General features: G+C 41.6%; 1 protein-coding gene across 7 annotated transcripts in view; it reads right to left on the bottom strand.

The window, feature by feature from the left end:
• Positions 1-20,309, bottom strand: part of LOC101158260 (protein kinase C-binding protein NELL1) — a 603,730-nt gene that overhangs the window by 12,053 nt on the left and 571,368 nt on the right. For 4 of the 7 annotated variants that reach the window (XM_023952325.2, XM_078944996.1, XM_078944997.1 and 1 more), the window contains exons 20-21: positions 3,161-14,549; positions 2,622-3,079 (exon numbers count right to left, since the gene is read on the bottom strand). In XM_023952325.2, coding sequence (XP_023808093.1) covers positions 14,499-14,549 — 51 coding nt within the window. In that variant the 3' untranslated portion in view covers positions 2,622-3,079; positions 3,161-14,498. The remainder of the gene's footprint in view (positions 1-2,621; positions 3,080-3,160; positions 14,550-20,309) is intronic. The other 3 variants (XM_078944995.1, XM_078945001.1, XM_078945000.1) reach the window with 3 other exon arrangements.

Raw genomic sequence — 20,309 nt, 5'->3', positions numbered from 1 at the left:
ACCCAGGATGATGGGGGTCTGAGGGCACTGCGTGATAAAAAACTGGTGGTATTCTCTATGTTTGCCAGAGGTAAGAATGAGGAGCGGCTTAGTACGAGACGTGATGCGAGAAAGTTGTTTGCCACCTAACCCGGCGGCGTTAATAGGTGACTCGAGGGGTTCGAAAGGTAACGAGAGGTGGTTAACGAGTTGCGAATCGATAAGACTATGTTCAGCGCCTGAATCGATGAGTGCATTAAAATCGTTGACTAGACTTTGATGAACGATTTTGACAGGCACATACAAAAATTTAGTTTCTTTGACATGAATTATTTCGACCCCCCGTGACCTGTCATCTAACGAGGGGTTCTGGAGTTTAAACGTTTACTACATTGAGAAACCAGATGACCGGGATGGCCGCAATAGAAACACAGGCCTTCTTCACGACGTTTCTGCCGTTCCTCAGCTGTTAGCTTTGAATGCCCTACTTGCATGGGCTCGTCAAAAACATGCGCTGGAGACTCGTGTACGGGTAATGGAAACGCCTGACTTAGAGCTCCATGGTTCTGAGGAAAAACAGGTGGCTTATGGCTTCGTTCAGCATGACGTTCACGCAGCCGGACGTCAGATCGGAGGGCTGCAGAGACAAGCTCTTCAAAGGTATCAGCTTCGGGCTGTGAACATAAATGATCCTTAATTTTTTCGCTCAAGGATTGATAGAATATGCCCTTGAGGGCGGGGTCAGGCCAGCCGGCCTCCACCGCTAAAATACGAAAATCGATCAGATGTTCACTTACCGAGCGATGGCCTTGTTTTAAACTCAGCAACCGTCGGGTGGCTTCCTCCTGTTTACGGGGCTGATCGAACACAAGACGAAATTCTCCGATAAAGCGTTCAAACGGCAGATGGGATATGGGATTAGAAGCCAAAAAAGCCTGGGCCCACTGGAGCGCTTTGTTACGGAGGGAGTTCACTATTAGAGAAATTCTGCTGTGATCCGACTGATAGAATCTGGGGGCCTGCTGAAAAATGAGCCGACATTGTAGGAGGAATCCTCCGCAGGCTGCAACATCGCCGCTGAATGGTTCCGGCTGGAGGCGGAATTTTTCGGGGCTCATGGCGGCAGCGGAAGTCGGGTTGTTGACGGAAATAGCCGCTTGAGCTGAGGCAGCGGAATTTGAAGGTTGTCCGGTTAAGTCTGTGAGAGTTTGAGTAATACTGTCGAGACGGCGGAAGAGTTCTTGCTGAGCCGCGGACATTTGAGTGAGGGCGTCAGCTTGGCGACTTAGGAGATTCCCTTGGATAGAAATGGCGTGGCGGAGTCCTTCCGGGTCAGCTGGGTCCGGAGTATGGCCAGTTCGTTCTGTCATGCTCACGCGGGATTTCAGAGGGACCCAGACGCTGGAACCCGGAAGGATACTCGGAAACGAGAGGTAAGTGCTATCAATTATGCAACCTGTGACTTTCTTGGCTTCAATCCTTAATTGTATGCATTGATTAAGAGAATGTTAATATGGCATCAAAGCTGCTTAATCCTCCCTGTTATTGTTGCGTCTACATGAGCATGTAATTACAACAGTACAAGTCAAGTAAATTGACTTTACTTTCTATATGTGCATATTTACTTGACTTTTTATTTGCATTATTTGCTTTAACTTCCCTGGACCTGTCTTTCTTCTATTAAATTTAAATTCAAATCACTTAACTTAAAACCTGTAAACCACTTTCAGTTGTTGCTTTTGTGACCTTATGCTTTTAGCATTTTAATTTGGTGATTATAAAGGCTGATTTGAAAGTGACTGACTGGCCTGCTGGTGGCTGCTGAAGTGATGCCACACTCCTATTACCTCTTTGCTGTTCCAAATAAATCTATCAGAGCAGCAAAACATTAGATTTAAAGTTAGATTAGAGTTGACGGAAAAAAAACAATTTCCAGTTGTGACATTTTATGTGTGATCACTCATGTAAAGATGCTGAATGTATTTTTCTGGCCTGCAGGAGATGAGTTGTTGCCAACCTCTTTTCAACTATGGATATTTTCAAGGTACCAGGTGCTTTCCACCCAAAGGTGGATTGGGTTCCACCCAAAGGTGGAAAGCACCTTTGGGTGAGGCCTCAACCCAGACAAGGGAAATCTTTCAGGGACATACAGAGAGTTTAGAACCATGAATGCCAGCCATCAGCATGGCAGAGGGAAAACACATGTTTTTCGACTGACTAACAGTGGGTCAATTGACTGCTTTTCATTAAAGTGTTTCTCCTTGAAGCTACTCGGTTCAGCATTTATGATTAAGAGATTTCCACAGGTCTGTTGCCCATGGTACCCCTGAAGTGGAAAGCACATCAACATATCACTCAATACAAAAACATTTAAAGATCACAATGACAGTTAAAAAAGCAAAACAAATGTTAAAATAAAATTTTACAATTTTAAAAAACAGAAACAAATTTCAGAAACCTAAACGCAAAAAACAAAAATGAAAACACATTTGAAAACAAAAGTTATTTCCTGAAAACAAACTGAAATGTAAAGAAAACACATTTTGGAAAACAAATTAATTTCCAGAGGACAAGATAAAATGTAAAAAAATGAAGATTTCAGAAAGGTACAACCAGGAGCGCATCTCCTTGTACTCCCTTACATGCTCCAGATCCAGAGAGCTAGGCAAATTGCGAGACCCACTACAACGATGGGGATCAGGACATAGGTCGTCAGAAGCTTTCGAAGTCTGCCTGAGAAAAAACATAGGAAAAGTGCCGTGAAAGTGAGAATAGATTGCGAATACTGACGCCACTGGGGCTTATGAAGTCCACCTGTAGGTGCAAACCCCCCCCAAAAAAACTAAATAAAAACACCACTTGCTCTCGCTTTCTAGTTGCTTTCTAGCTGTGTTTGGCAGAGGCCATGAAGCAGCTGTAAACCAAGCATGCATCCTCAGGTGATAACAGTGAGCTACCGATGTTGTAGAGCAGCTGCGAAGTCTGCTGGATGATGGTTGTTGCGTTCAAAGCTGGCAGTTCAGATTGGATTCAGGGTAGATCTCCTCCGAACCATATACAACGGTGTCATCCACCATGAGGACTTCGGTGACTGGAGTTGCTGCAAAACAAAACCAGAGCTTAGTGCAACTTGTTTGCAGCCCAAGTGTTCCTCTCAACAATGACCGTTGGCCTCTTTCACCTTTCTCATTGCTTTCTCGTCTTGTTAACGAGTGGCCTGGGTGTAGTCGTATTCTGAGCCGACATCCATGGTTGGTTAAACCTGGGTGTAGGTGATGGTGTGAACCGGCTGCGTGGACTGCCAAAGGGTGGTTGTAGCGTTCAAAGTCTAGCTGGCTAGAGGAGGCTCCGTGACTGGGTCAGTTCGTGTTCCTGGTTGATCCTGTCCGAACTGTCAACGATGTTGATGTTCAACTCCTTTAAGCGGATGTCGGTTACCGGTGCTGCGAATGCAGCAGTAGGTGACAGTTCCATTGATTGTTGTTACTTAAAACTGGAATAACAAAACTTTTGACAAAAGTTAAGATAGGTGAACTGTTATACTTTTCTTCTTTTATATCTTACATATTCGATTTGTTGTGGCAATTTGTAGTAAAACTTTGTCTTTCTCTCAAATCTTTGCAGCACCGGACCGCGTTATTGCAACAACAGAACTCCATTAAACCATTGGAAGGATCTTCTCATCTCAGCTGCCATTTAGACTTTCACACTCATCCTGGTGGAATTCAAAAATGGCAGCACTGATAAAAGTGGAAACGAAAGACTTTTTTCCTGGACTGTATGTTTGGCAGGTATTCTTTGTTGAGGCTTAGAAGTGTTGCTTTCAAATGAGATGAAATCAGGTCAACTTCATGTTTACCTTATGTTCAATTCAATTCAATTCAATTTTATTTATAAAGCCCACTGTTTACAACAATAGTCATCTCAATGGGCTTCCTTTATTATATTGAGACAACCTGCCTTCCAACATTTTCTGTTACAAATACCAGGAATAAAATAATAATAATAAAATTAAATGTTTATTAACCAAAGATTTTTTTTTCTTTACAACAAACTCTTATCACAGTACAGTCTTTAAATGACACTTAACCCTTTTAGTACAACTATGTTAACCACACTGAAGAAGAGACAAGGAAAACATCTGTGATTCCTCCATCATGGTTGACAATTAAACACATTAACAAGCTAAAAGATCTGCAACTTTTTAGTCCAAAAAGAACACAAAACCCTGTTTTTATCGAGTTTCTTAAGATCTGAATCAAGGGAAAAAAATCATTTTCTACAACAGTTTTTTTCTTTAGATACGTACATATTTCCATTTTTGTGTGGATCTCATCCCGTTTTACTGTTCAGATCTTATAAGGGTGAGAGTGTGCTGGGAACAATTTATTCAAAGTCTGCTGGAAAAGTCACTCGCACGTCAGCAGAGTTTTCAGTTTCCTTTGAGATTCGGTGAGGTTTGTATTTACACACTCAAGACAAGTTATGGCCTAAAACAATGACAAGACAAACTAGGAGAGATGCTGAAAGGGTTAAGGCAAGAATAGAAAAATAAAGAACCAGTAAAAACAACAGAAATGTTGTTTCTCTCTTATATTCAGCTTATAACACGCAGATTCTAAGAATTTGTGGGACTAAGTGATTCACATATCATAACCTTTTTACACAACCTTTCCAATTATCCTGTATTTACAGTAAAACAGAACTTTTGCACAAAAAGAAAAAGAGAAATTGACAAGAGCAAAATGAGGTTTAAAAAACTGTATAAGGTATCATGTTTGTTTGTTTTTATATCAAATTGGTGAACAGAGAGAAAAAAAGAAAAAGGTGGTTTCCACAAACATTCCTTTGGATGGACGTGTTTGATGGATGATGCCGTTTTTTTTTTTTTAGATCACCCTTGTGTGCGACATGAGCACAAAGATGACAGTTACATTTATATGAGTTACGAGGAGGGTAGGAATGATCAAGTGAACCACATAAAGTTGTGTTGGAAAAACATACATGACAGCTGTGCTCATGAATCACGCCTTCTGTGGCCAAATCATTGACTATATGTGAAAACTAGACCAAGTGAGTGTGAGTAGGGATGCAACCATGCTTTTTATTCACGATTCGGTTCCAATCTTGATTTTGCATCACAATTTTGTTTTGGTATGATATATGGCATGGGTATAACAAAAAAACAACAGGGAAAAACAAAAATTCAGAAAAATAAATCTTTTTTTTAATTTGCGAATAAGCAATTAATAAAGAAAAACTTTCAGCTTTTTACTAAACCTGGTGTAATGTAATAAAACAATAAATAATAAATCGATACACATATTTGACACAGTCAACATATACTGGTATTCAGTAGGGATGCAACGATTTACTTTCCCCACGATTCAGTTCAATAGAAAAAACTGTGGGCAACTACTGTGGCATTCCTAGATGTCACCCATAAGAAATTCCTTACCTTTCCCTCCAACGAAATAAAGTCAATTCTAGTCTATGGAATTTTCACCTATTGGAACCAGCGGGTACTTCCTGATTGGAACGCTAGAGGGGAGGAGTCACTTTTTCCAGTTCTTTTATACTGTCAATGGCCCAAACACGAACTATCACCATTCACTTCTGCTTATAAAAGGAAGCTTTTTAAACGACCTTCTTGTAATTAAAAGAATGAAACTGCAGGCACTGTTTGAGCCTATTTTGACTTTAAACTCTGGTGAGGAAATCTCTAAAACTGTCGTCAATTCCTAATTAATATGCATAAGCTTCTCCATTGAACCCTGCTGATAATCTCATTTTAACAATCAGGATCGCAGAAGTGAATAAATCAAAAGAACGACTAAATACAAGAAAAAAAAACTAAATGAAGCGGATGTGTACCGTAAATCTTGCCTTGCTGCGGCTTTTGTGCTCGCTCTTTTCAGCTGCAGTTACACATCTCTGCAAGGCTGCGCCGAAATTTTTTTTTTACTAAATCAAAGCTAAAGTCATGCTGCTTAGTCAGTTGTTTCAGTATCCATTCCAAGATTTTAAGCAATATTAATTGTTTCTATGTGTCGACTTTTCTCTATTCACATGAAACAAACTTCGATTTCACTGAATGAAAGTGTCATTTTAACTCCAAAAGTGTATCTCAACCTCTGGTGGCTTTTTTTATCCTGAAGCAGGAAATATGTATTTTTTTCTGAGGTAGAAAACTGTGTCCTGATGTCTGTAGCTATGCTAAGAGTGTGCAGGTGAACCAAACAGAACACTGCATAGTTGGAGCCAGCCGTTTCTCCTCTAAAGTGTCTTGTTTGAGATTCACAGAGAGATTAAAAGTTTTCTGATTTTTTTTTTTTTTCCAGAAGGGATATTAAAGACCCACTCTGATGAAAACCATGTTTTCGGCATTTTACAATGTTCTTGTGACATTTTCTGATGATGGCAGACATACATAAAGAAAATTAAGCTCAAGATTGCATTTCTGAGTGTTTCTTTATTGACATTGTAGTAAATCAGGAGCAGACAGAAAAAAGCAGGGAGAAAAAGAGTGTATTTGATATGTAGAAAATACGCTGGGTGGGCCACAAGCTCCCTGCTACTTGTAGATCCATTTAGCTCCTATATTTCTCGCCATTTTTGCTGCACTGCTAATGTTAGGTTGAAGCTGTGAGGGGCTGTAAGTTAACATGTAAACAGAGAGCCATCCGTAATGGGGAGGGAAGGGAGGTGAAGTTGCTCTGTGCCTATGACACAACTCAGAGGTGAATTTATATTCAATTATTGCCGCTTTGCAGAAACTGTCCTATAAAATGACTTTTTAAAAAAAAAAATTGGTTTAAAACAAGCATATAATACAAGCGGCTGAAATGAGCTTCCTCCGTACGGTGGCTGGGCGCTCCCTTAGAGATAGGGTGAGAAGCTTGGTCACCCGCGGGGAGCTCGGAGTAGAACCCCTTCTCCTCCACATCGAAAGGAGCCAGTTAAAGTTGAAGTTCTAGTCCGGATGCCTCCTGGACGCCTCCCTTGGGGAGATGTTCTGGGCATGTCCCACTGGGAGGAGACCCTGGGGAAGGACACGCTGGAGAGACTACGTCTCTCGGCTGGCCTGGGAACGGCTTGGGGTCCCCCCAGAGGGGCTTTAGGAAGTGGCCAGGGCGAGGGAAGTCTGGGCATCTTTGCTTAGACTGCTACCTCTGCGACCCGGTCCCGGATAAGCAGAGGAAGATGGATGGTTGGTTAAAAACAGCATAATCATCACTAAAAGACCACTGGGAACGCTTTACAATAGATAAAAGATGGTTGGAGTGGGTCTTCACCAGACTTTTGGAAAGACAGACTTTTACTTGAGATTCTTGCAGACAGACACAGGCTGGCGAAAGTCATAGCTGTGGAAAAAGACTGGACTCTCCTCATTTAATAAGCCTGACTATCTGTAAACAGATTCAACACTTGGTGACCTACTGGTGTGCTCAAATTTGCACCTGCGTGACTTTTATCATCCGCACTCATCATCTTTTCCTCCATTTTTTCTTTTGTTCCTCTGCCACCACATGCCATATGGTGCTGAGCTGAAGAGCCCTAAGAGAAGCAGGAAGCATCAGACGAGCTACGAGCTGTGCTTATTTAATCAATGGCTGGTGCTTCTTCTGGCCTGCAGGAATCTTTTGTGCACCGCCACACGGCATTTACACATGGTAACATGTTCACTGTGGTTACATGTGAGCATCTGATGGTCTTTTTCATCAAAGGAGAGAGTGAAGGAAGGGCGGGCAGTGGCAGATGTATTGGTAGATTGGGACAGTTGTGCCTCAGTGCAAGGACGGGTTTTTTTTAATTTATTTTCTTTATTTAGCAGAATGGATTTTCTGTATTTAGTATTTTACATTTTAATCTAATTTCCAGGAGAATTGTCTAAAACGTATTTATTGATGAAAAGTGAGTCAGGAGATTTTATAGAATTAGGATTGGTCTTTAAAAAATAAAAATAAACTTTTACAACAGTATTATGATGTGTCTACTTTGTTTCTCTCAATGTGCAATGTAAACAAGCATAAACACCATTTTATTCCCAAGAAAATTTCTCAAATTAACTTAATACACCACTATACAAGAAGTGACCTGATGATTTTAAAATATATGCATTTCTAAACCCCAGTTAAATTTTTTTTTAAACATTTAGCAATACAAAATATTATGTGTTTTCGGGTTAAAAAATGTCATTTTACCGGACCGTGGTTCCGGTTGTGTAAAAGACAGTGTGTGTGTGTGATTTGTTTATCTTCAGTCCTAACACTATTAATTCCCTCCTAAACATATAAACAATGTAGACAATTACTTAAAAAAATACATCATATTTAATTATTGTAAATATTTAGATTTAGATACGTTCGCAAAGAATCTAGCCACAGGGGTTGCAAGCCAGTAACTTCTGTGCCGGTCCCAAGCCCGGATAAATAGAGAGGGTTGCGTCAGGAAGGGCATCCGGCGTAAAAATTGCCAAAATAACCATGCGAATCATCCACAACACTTCAGACATACCGGATCGGTCGAGGCCCGGGTTAACAACGACCGCCACCGATGCTGTTAACCTACAGGGTGTCGGTGGAAATTTGACTACTGTTGGTGGAAGAAAGAGGGGAGGCAGAAGGGTCCGTGGCCAGAGAGAGAAGGGAAAAGGCAGGAACATAGGTTTGAGAATAGGGACTCTTAACGTTGGCACAATGACAGGGAAAGGCAGAGAGCTGGCAGACATGATGGAGAGAAGGAAGGTAGATGTACTGTGTGTGCAGGAGACAAGGTGGAAGGGCAGCAAGGCACGTAGTATTGGAGGAGGATACAAACTGTTCTATCATGGTGTTGATAGGAAGAGAAACGGGGTAGGAGTGATTCTGAAGGGGGAGTTTGTAAACAGTGTTCTAGAGGTGAAAAGAGTCTCAGACAGGATGATGAGCCTAAAGTTAGAAATTGAAGGGGTGATGGTGAATGTAGTCAGTGGGTATGCGCCACAGGTTGGCTGTGAGTTAGAAGTGAAGGAGAGATTCTGGAGTGAGTTGGATGAGGTCATAGAAAGTTTTCCCAGAGGAGAGAGAGTTGTTATTGGAGCAGACTTTAATGGGCATGTTGGTGAGGGCAACAGAGGTGATGAGGAGGTGATGGGCAGGTTTGGTGTGAAGGAAAGGAATCTGGAGGGACAGATGGTGGTGGACTTTGCGAAGAGGATGGAAATGGCTGTAGTCAACACTTACTTCCAGAAGAGAGAGGAACATAGAGTGACATACAGGAGTGGAGGTAGGAGTACTCAGGTGGACTACATCCTATGTAGACGAGGTCATTTGAGAGAGGTTAATGACTGCAAAGTGGTGGTAGGAGAGAGTGTAGCCAGACAGCACAGCATGGTGGTGTGTAAGATGACTCTGGAGGTCAGGAAGAAGAAGAGAGGGAAAACAGAAAAGAAGACCAAGTGGTGGAAGCTACAGAATGAAGAAACTTGTGAGGAATTTAGGCAGAAGTTGAGACAGGTCCTGGGTGGTCAGGATGAGCTTCCAGAGGACTGGGAAACTACAGCAGAGATTATCAGGGAAACAGGTAGGAAGGTGCTAGGTGTGTCATCTGGAAAGAGGAAAGACGGTAAAGAGACTTGGTGGTGGAATGAGGAAGTACAGGAATGCGTCCAGAGGAAGAGGTTGGCTAAAAGGAAGTGGGATGTAGAAAGGACTGAGGAAGGTAGACAGGAGTACAAGGAAGCGCAGCGTAGAGTGAAGAGAGAGGTGGTAAAGGCCAAACAGAAAGCTTACGATGAGCTATATGACAGGTTAGACACAAAGGAAGGAGAGAAGGACTTGTACAGGCTAGCCAGACAGAGAGACAGAGATGGGAAGGACGTGCAACAGATAAGGGTGATTAAGGACAGAGATGGAAAGGTGCTAACAACCCAAGAGAGTGTACAGAAAAGATGGAAGGAGTATTTTGAGGAGCTGATGAACGAGGAAAATGACAGGGAAAGAAGGGAGGAAGATGTGGTTGTTGTGGAGCAGGAAGTAGCAGAGATTGGAAAGGATGAGGTTAGGAAGGCTCTGAAAAGGATGAAGAGCGGAAAGGCCGTTGGTCCTGATGACGTACCTGTGGAGGTATGGAAGTGCCTAGGAGAGACAGCAGTGGAATTTCTAACAAGGTTGTTCAATAGGATTTTAGAGAGTGAGAAGATGCCTGAGGAATGGAGGAGAAGCGTTCTGGTCCCGATCTTTAAGAACAAGGGTGACACGCAGAACTGCAGCAACTATAGAGGAATAAAGTTGATGAGCCACACAATGAAGCTGTGGGAAAGAGTAGTGGAAGCCAGGCTTAGGAAGAAAGTGGAGATTTGTGAGCAGCAGTATGGTTTCATGCCCCGTAAGAGCACCACTGATGCCATTTTTGCTTTGAGAATGTTGATGGAAAAGTACAGAGAAGGTCAGAAGGAGCTGCATTGTGTGTTCGTAGATTTAGAGAAGGCGTATGACAGGGTGCCGAGGGAGGAGCTGTGGTACTGTATGAGGTCGTCTGGAGTGGCAGAGAAGTATGTCAGAGTAGTTCAGGACATGTATGAGAGAAGTATGACGGTGGTGAGATGTGCTGTAGGTCAGACAGAGGAGTTCAAGGTGGAGGTGGGACTACACCAAGGATCAGCTTTGAGTCCTTTTTTGTTTGCTATGCTGATGGACAGGCTGACAGACGAGGTAAGACAGGAATCTCCCTGGACAATGATGTTTGCGGATGACATTGTAATTTGCAGTGAGAGTAGAGAGCAGGTGGAGGAACAGCTAGAGAGGTGGAGGTTTGCTCTGGAAAGAAGAGGTATGAAGGTCAGTCGTAGTAAGACAGAATAGATGTGTCTGAACGAGAGGGATCAAGGTAGAAGCGTTAGGTTACAGGGGACTGAGGTGAAGAAGGTGCAGGAGTTTAAGTACTTGGGGTCAACAGTTCAGTGTGATGGGGATTGCGGAAAAGAGGTGAAGAGGCGAGTGCAGGCAGGTTGGAGCGGTTGGAGGAAAGTGTCAGGAGTGTTGTGTGACAGAAGAGGGCCAGCAAGACTCAAAGGAAAGGTGTACAAGACAGTGGTGAGACCAGCTCTGCTCTATGGGTTAGAGACGGTAGCAGTGAGACAGAGACAAGAGGCTGAGATGGAGGTAGCGGAGATGAAGATGTTGAGGTTCTCCTTAGGAGTGACCAGGTTAGACAGGATAAGGAACGAGTACATCAGAGGGACGGCTCATGTTGCCTGTGTTAGCGACAAAGTCAGAGAAGCCAGACTGAGATGGTTTGGACATGTTCAGAGGAGGGATAGTGGATATATTGGTAGAAGGATGTTGGAGATGGAGCTGCCTGGCAGGAGGGCAAGAGGACGGCCAAAGAGGAGATACATGGATGTCTTTACAGAGGACATGAAGTTGGCTAACGTTAGGGTAGAAGATGTTCATGATAGAGTGAGGTGGAAAAGGATGATTTGCTGTGGCGACCCCTGATGGGAAAAGCCGAAAGAGAAAGAAGAAGAAGATACGTTCGCAAAGACTTTTAAAAAAACTAAGTGAAAACACACAGATGTTTAAAAATTGTCCACAAAAAAAGAGAGAGGAAAAACAAGCTACAGAAATTTCCCTGTTTAGTAGGTGTGTGCAAAAATCCTTTCAGCTCACCTCAGTCAGGTGAGAAATGATACAGATGTTAAATTCTTATCTGTTTCTCATTTTTGAAGTGTTAAACTTTCCAACTGTGATGCAATAAAATGAAGAAATCTGGAATGCAAGGATACAAGTTGAGCCTGTTTAAAAGTAAAGTGGATCCAATCAGATCACTGGCTAAATGTATTTAGAAAAATTTAAACTAAACAAAAAACCCAGCAAAACCTGGGAACAAGAGCGCATTACATCAGCTTTATAGGTACTCAAAGTGCAAAATTTTTGGTGGCCCACAACAAATTTTAATTGATTGTATTGTTCTTTAACTGTATAGTGGTTGGAAAAAATGAATCTCCATTTTGTGGTCGCTGGCAATATCTATAGGATTTTGTGGAAATTATTCCCAGAAGTCTACGATGTAGTGCTATAATGGCACCACTGGGGGGTAGGCGACATCACTCTGCCTCTAGAAAAAAACGACATGTTGGAGAAGAGAAAAGGCGTTTTTTCAAGTTCAGTAGACTAACATACACTTTGTCGAACCTCATGGGTTGGATAAAGTTGTTCACCTTTCAGCACATCCTGTCAGGTGTCACCACAGCGAAACTGGTTTCACTGATTTGCACAGGTGGTTTGGCAGAGGTTTTTAAGCTGAAGCCCTTCCCGACACAACCCTGTTATTTATCCGGGCTGGGTACTGGCACAGGGAGACTCTGAATGTAATGTGCCTGAACTGCAAGAAGGTTAATGCCATGCTTAAGAGTTCAACATAAATCGCCAATTGGTAAAAAAAACATAAAAAACTTCCACAAATTTACTGGCAAGGAGCGCACCGGTAAACTTGAACAACTAAAAAGAAACAATGCTGTACAGCAGACAATGTCCAAATCTGGTGGAACAGCTACAGAAGCTAGCTTCGTAGTTAAGATTGAGGAAAGGTAAAACAGTGCAAGCTATTGAGTGACAAAGGGTGGGAGACTGTATTTTGAAAGAACAAGGCTTTTTCACGAACATGAGTTGGGTTCCAAATTTGGCCCTCCGTTATCAAAACTTTTAGAGAACCCCTGAGCTAGTAAAAGTCGGGATGAAACCTAAAACAAATCAAAGGAATATAAGTTACGATAAATAAATAGATGGCAATAGATAGTCTATCAGTTAATGCCATTAAACTATGATTAGTCATTCTGGAATTCATTTAAAATTTATCAGTTAAATAAAATGTCATTTTTCTTTTAGTTTTAACCTAAGCAGCTACTTTTAAGGAGAGTTTAAAAAATTCTAAGACTTCTCTTGACAGCACCTAGTTAATGATGATAGATCTATTTGAAATATTTTCTGTTCTTTTTGGTCCTTTCCTCTGCTTAAGCAAGAGAAAATGACATTTGCATGAGCATTACTGACAGTTGATTTATGGATGTTGATGGGATGGCTGATGAATCCACTATCTTGTAATAAATGTGTTTACATTTAAATCTTCTGTTTAAAATTGAAAGACAAAACTCACAGACTTAGGCTACGTTCACACTGCAGGGCTTAATGCTCAATTCGGATTTTTTGAAAAAATCCTAATTTTTTGCAAGACCGTTCACATTTCCAAGTAAATCCAAACTTTTGTTGTCTCCACTCTGACCGTGAGACGACCCAAAACTGACCCGTATGCGCAGAAGAGTACTCAACGGTGAACAACGTCACTTGTTGTTTGCGGAGCCAACGTGAACAATGGATGTCAACAACAGTGTTGTCAACAGTGGAGCTGTTTTTGCAAATCGTCTGTACCCACTGTAGTAGAATGAGGATGTGTTCAGGCCGCGAGCGCCATAGAGACAGGAGAAGAGCGCGTGCAGCGATGGAGAATGGGGGGGGGGGGGGGGGGGGGGGTGTGGGCGCGCATTCATGTTGTGTGTTACGGAGGAAGGAGAACGGTAACAGAAGAAGGTTTCCCCCAGAATAAATGATATTGATTCTTTATTAAGCCGCTCTGGAGAATCCTGGAGAATCTAAGGGTCAGAACAGGGAAGAGGAGGAGGATCCGCCTTGGGTCCCCCGCGCTTCTGATCACGGTCGGAAAGGGGAGGAAAAAAAAAGTCACCACGCTCGGCCAGATTTAGCTGGAAGTTTTTTCAAAAGCTGCCCGGTTGCGATAAGAGCCCTGGAGTTTGGCCTGAATAGAGCTGTCACCCCATATATTAATCCAATCGGGGACATCGCTTCCCTTCCACTGACTGATCTCAGCAGCATCGTCCGCCATGGTTGTTGTTTATGTTTCGTTCCCGCCTACTTCAACGCAAAATGATGACGTTTGTTGCGTATCGATGACGTATGGTTCAGAATCAAGCCGCCTGGCCGGTCAAACGGCGGTCGCAATTGAAAAGATCGTATACGTTTCGGAATCAGGACGGCATACCCAAGTGGCCTGGGTCGCAATTGAAAAGATCGGATCTGTGTCGTTCAGACTGTCATGAAAACATCGGAATGGGGTTGCATAGTGGCAAAAAAATCGGAATTGGGTCGTTTCAGCCTGCAGTGTGAACGTAGCCTAAGTAACACAACCCATATCCAATGGTTTTTTTTTACTGCCTCAAATCAAATCCAAATCTCACTATTGCTTCATAAAGGGGGATCAAACTCAAGATATAACACGGCGACTGTTGTGGGAGGGATAATGGCCTCAGTTTCCCTCTTGAGTCTCACACACCCACACTTGCTCACACTTCGCTGTCACAGTTACGGCATAAAAGCACAGCCTCTGCGCCAAGTCTGTCCTGTGTGTTTTCTGTGCAAACGCTGACATACACACGCAAATCTGTGTTGTGAATCCACAGGGAGATTCGTGAGATGGTGGAGGCTGTGTGGCAGCCCAGCAGTGGAAGAAAGGGGAGGAGAGCTTTAGTTGTTCTGAAGGCAGTCGAGATCCATGGAGCAGCAAACGTTCCCATTCTGAGCAACACAGAACCACAAAGAGAGCATGAAACACCGGAACCTTTCACACACGACACCACTTTAGAGTCTGAATCACTTTCAGGAAATTTAAAATATGCACATTCTGAGAAGATGTGTTGGGTTATTTGACAAAGAGGTGTCAAACCAAAAGACAATTGTAGACTGAGCACATAAACGGTTCCTTAAGGTAAAGGAAAATGTTTGAGTTGTGAGTGTCTGTAACCATTGTGCTATCCTAGGCACTTTAACATTGAGAGTTGGGTCATCTAGACCCCACAAGACAGTGCGCTGAACCTTTTTTCTTCAATGATTTGTTATCTTCACTGGTGTCCATTGATTACAGGAAATCGTCTTCACCTTTATCCATCTTTGTCATTGTAGGAATAACACATCAATGAAAGGGTGGGGTCATAAGATAGCACAAGGGTTAAGGGTGTATTCAGATTGAGAAAACCATTTGTTCCAGACCCAGTCTGTTATGATCAGTGCGGAACAGGGGGGCATGGCTAACCTGGTGCCTCTCTACATTGCACCCCTGATTCTCATCTCATCAGCATGTCTTTAAAAGCCTGCACCTTTCTCTTTCTTCCTGCCAGATGATTACTATTTAGCAGCTCTTAGTACCAGTCCTGTATATCAGTCTAGCTCCGTGAATTCAGCAGCCTGTCTGGTTTAGTTTTTGTTCCTGAGGAATAAATTGTCAACCTGCCCTCGGCTTTAGTCTCTGCTTTGGGAACCTTCCACTCAACCTAACACAGTCTGCTTGATTTGCCTTTGGTCTGTAATGAGACTGCTGTCAAGCAGCCTTTCCTGATTGGTCAGCCACTAGTTTTCAGCACCGTGCACTGAGCCTCTTTGAGCAACTTTACACCGCACAAAACGACTACAGGATTTCAGCGAATAGCAGCCTGTTTTGTTGTTATGAGACATGCACCACTTAGTTTTTACTTGGGATGGGTACCGTACAGAAACTCTGTGCCATGTGTCTGCCATAAAACTGCGGATTGCGGTGCTTTGCAGTGGGCTCAGTTAAGAACGAGTGAAGCACTACAGCTGCGCAGCGGCTCATGTACGAAGAATAAGTCAAAAGGCTGTCGACAAAATGTCAGTGAAATACGTGTTTAGTTCAGCAGGTGACAAAGCTGAGCTGAAGCGCTGCAGTGCAGACTGTCATGTAAATAAAGCATCTTTGCCGCATTATCCTTGTGATATCCTAGGCATTTTAACATTGGGAGTTGGGTCATCTAGACCCACTAGACAGTGCGCTGAACCTTTTGTCTTCAATGATTTGTGATCTTCACTGGTGTCCATGGATTACATGAAATCCTCTTCACCTTTATCCACCTTTGTCATGGTCAACGTCAATGTAAGGGTGGGGTGATAGGACAGCACAAGGGTTAAACTGCTCTCTTCACCCTGTCATGTTGCCTGATTGTACTTTAATGTTTCTGGAAAGAATGAGTGTTTTTTGCCTTCCTTTTTGAAGCGCCATTCAGGCTCCTGAACCGTTTAAAAGTACCAGAGAAGCTACATTAAGCAATGTTGAAAATAAACAACACTTTATTTCCGCAATCATACTTTCAGAACCTGTTTGTTTAAAATGCATTTATTCTATGTTTCTTATCCAAAAAAACTATTTGTCATGGAAATCAGACACTCCTCCGTTAACTGCCACGTTAACTTGGTGGAGGAGTTTAAGAGCTCAAGTGATCCCAGGAGCTAATGTGTCTGTGGCTTAAGCCCCTGGTAGGGTCTCCCATGGTAGACACGTCCTGGGTGACGAGTCAGACAAAGAGCAATTCAGAAGCCCTCTTGAGAAGAAAAATCAAGGACTCAATTACATAGCCTGGATTGGCGTCACCAGGGCCCCACCCTGGAGCCAGGCCTGGGGTTGGGGCTTGCATGCGAGCGCCTGGTGACCAGGGCTCTCCCCCCGGGCCTTGGTCGGGCTCAGCCTGAAAGAACGATGTGGGGCTGGTGCAATGTGGTTTAGGTGGCAGTCAAAGGCGAGTGCCTCTGCGGCCCAAACTCCGGTTATGGAACTTGGCTTTTTGGACTTGGAACATCACCTCCCTGGGAGGAAAGGAGCCTTAGCTTGTGCAAGAGGTTGGGCTCACCCCTACACACAGCCTGGACTCTGAAACTCAAGTCCTAAACCCTTGCGCTATCCGATGGGGTCAAGATGACCATTGACATGTTATCCCTACAATGACAAAGGTGGATAAAGGTGGAGAGGATTTCATGTAATCAATGGAAACCAGTGAAGATCACAAATCATTGAAGAAAAAAGTTTTAGGGCTGCTATGTCCTAAAAATAAGTCTTGTGGGGTCTGGATCAATGGTCCCCAACCCCCAGGCCGCGGACCGTTACCGGGCCGCACAAAAAAAATAAAATAACTTACATGAATTCCGTTTTATTTATTTCGGAATCTGAAAAATGTTTTATTTTGAAAAATTGCCCGATTCTCTGTTACATCCGTCTATGTCACTCTTGACGCAGGCCAATTCGGAAGGTAACCTTTCTCCACCAGGCTTTGACTACCAATAGTCAAAGACCTGAATTGTGCCGCATAATGAGACACAGAAAGTGAAATGTGAAATGTTTGTGGTAAAATAAAGATTCCAAAAAATAAACAGTTGGACTCTTTTTTTCTGTTTGATAACACAACAATCCTTGCTTTGTGTCAGTCCACGGCTCATTTGTTGCTACTTTCCTCTTCTGTTTATGTTGGCCACGGTGGTTGTTTTGGTCCGGTTGTTCCTCTCAGAGAATGGATTGTATTCAGACCGAGGAATCTCAGAGCAGTCCTAAGCTCAGTGCGATTGGAAATTAACCAAGACCACCTCGAAAGATGGGTCAGAGAGCAGTTCCTGATACTGGACCAGGGTCCTCTTGGGTCTGCTCAGACAGAAAATTTGTTCCGGAATTTTGGGAGAAATTAACTCTGGTTCACTTTAAGTGAACCAAATAGGTCCAGTCGGAATACACCCTAAAAAAATACACGCTCACAAAAGTGAAATTGACACCGAACACAACATTTCAAAGCAGCTCTCTGATTGTTTTATGTCTGCTGGGATCTTCATTCATGCAAAAAGCAGAACCAAGTTACAAAAGGATCGGCCACAACAACCACTTTTGACATTTCTTAAGTTTGCCCACTTTAAATAGTAAACCAGTTTAGCTTAAATCAATTTAGTATGGTAAATTGTAGAGTTTAGTTTAGTATAGTTTAGTATTAAGGTATAGTATATAGTTTAAAAGGATGTGAGATTTTTTTCTTTACCAAAATTCAAAACAAAAACAAAAGAAACATGACTTTCGATTAAAGACACGGAACAATCTGTGTTTGTGTGTGTAGGTGTGTACGTGTGCGTATGATTTTCTTTTTTTACTCCAAAATTGATTTGCAAAAAAATGTAAAAGGGGCAGATGAGCAAGTTCTTCCCTCATTTTAGCTGATTTACATTGATTGCGCAAACACTTCACTTTTGTAAGCTAATTGCTTAAACATTTTGAGAGTTCCTTGATTTAAAAGAATGTAAAGAACACTGCAGCAAAAGCTCTGGTGTTAAAGGGTTAAAATTATAAACATAAAAAAGTTGTGTTTAAACAACTTGACAGTTTCCAACTTTTTGTAAATTTAACCAAAACATACTGTTTCTATCTAGCTTGGTGTTTCTTTACATTTAGATCTGACCCTTAGGACATATTCAATTGTTTCCAGGTAAAAAGAAATTGGGGGTAACGCTTTATAATAAGTCCTTAATAAACTATTCATAAGACATTAACAAGTACTAGTAATGTTGTAGTAAATTGCTTATAAGTACAATAATTAGCATTTGTAAATGTCTTACAACTGACTTACAAGTTTAAATAAGCTCTTTATAAATACATTAATATTCCTTAATAAACTACTTATAAGACATTAACAAGCATGAGTAATGTGGTATTAAGCTGCTTATAAAGACATTAATTTGCATTTGTTAATCCTATTCACAAGCTATTTATAAATTGCTTGTATGGGATTAATAAATATAACAACAGTTTTATTATTAACAGTTTGAGTGTTTTACAGCCCCCCAATCTAAAGCGTGACAAAATAGGATTTGATCTTTACAAGCCATTTATAAATTGCTTACAGAATATACCAGCTAAAATGTTTATTCAAAATAGATTTAGATCAGGGGTGTCAAACATACGGCCCGCCAGGTAGTTTAGTCCGGCCCACACATGAAGAGCAAAAATCATAAGCATGTTTAAAAAAAAAGGACGTTTTTAGTCCATTCCTGTTGCGAGTTATGATTTCTTAAAGAAATAACCGAAATGCGAAATTCTGCCACTAGGGGGAGCAAAGGAAAAACAAAACAGGCGAAACATCATATGTTGGCGCGTGCCAAAGGTGAAACCTAACAGCTCTGCTTCTGGGTAAGATGCAGTTTGTTTCCCTGCGAGCCTCAAGGCTGTTGTGTTGCTATAAGAATAATCAGTAGTGACACAATAATGACCAAAATGGTGTCAAAAAGAAGTGGATTGCTGAGCTTTCCAGGAAAAAAAGTTTTCTTTTTAGGCAGGGTGTTTCATTTTTTTTTTGCGTAGCTCCTCTTGAGTTTATTATCGGGATTGCTTCAGTGTCAGATGTAAAATATTAAGTCAGTACAAAACTGAATAGACCTTTTTCTTTTAAGAGAAATTCATTTATTTTGAGATCCATTGGCCTCTGTGAATGAATGTGTAATAATAAGTGATTAGGCTACCATGTTGGTTGAGGCATTTTTTCCAACTGAGAAAAACAAACAAAAACAAAGCTGTTATTTTGTTTTATGTTACCGGTCCGGCCCACTTGAGATCAGACGGGTTGAATTTGGCCCCCGAACCAAAAAGAGATCGACACCCCTGATTTAGATTAAACATTGATACACTCTGTAGTTTTTGCTGCAATTCCCCTGAAACAGAAATCCATCTATTCTGGTATTGTCCTAATGTTAAGTGTTTTGGCAGAAGATGTGTGATTTCATTAATGATTAAATTGATTCTTGTTTTGTTTTAATTTGGAAAGATGTCTTGTATCAAATATGTCTAATATAAAAAAATATACTAAAGGACTGGTTTAATTTTAAATCTCTTGCTCATTTTGGCCAAATTTCATATTCATAAATGCAAATTCTCAGGTCGAAAACCCTGTTTCAATGTATTCTTTTCTGAGTTAAATCAGTATATTAATAGTATTCGTAATTTTAAGAAGCAAAAAGCAATCAAAACCTTGTCTGTATGTGATAGATTCAACATTTTCTCATGGAGTTTACCCCCCCCCCCCCCCCCCCATCTTATTTCTATTTCTTTCTTGTTTTTTTATACATATGTGTATTTGATCTAATTGCATACCTAAAAGTAAATCCTAGTAAAATGGCATAATGTGCAATAAAGTCTATTAAAAAATATATATAAATTGCTTGTATGGGATTAATAAATATATTAACAGTTCCCATGTCAAGGTGGATTTACAAGTCCAGCTGATATGACTCAACCTCCAGACTACACCACCTGGATGAACGAGAACCTTCATTGACAGTTTCAGTGTTTTGCAGCCTCCTAAACTGTGGGCTGTGTTTTGCCACAAAGAACCACAAGGTACAGAATATGAACCTTATTAATGACCTTTATAACACTAACTAAAGCCACAAACATAACTCTTCAACACATCACAACAATGTAAAAGAAGAGACACATGTATTGTCCTTTACAGATTGTGCCTTAAT

This window comes from Oryzias latipes, chromosome 3 (assembly GCF_053564925.1).
Source record: "Oryzias latipes strain Hd-rR chromosome 3, Olatipes_Hd-rR_3.1".
Classification (NCBI taxonomy): Eukaryota; Metazoa; Chordata; class Actinopteri; order Beloniformes; family Adrianichthyidae; genus Oryzias; species Oryzias latipes.
Note: the sequence above shows the minus strand (reverse complement) of the source record. Positions and strands in the feature narration are given on the sequence as shown.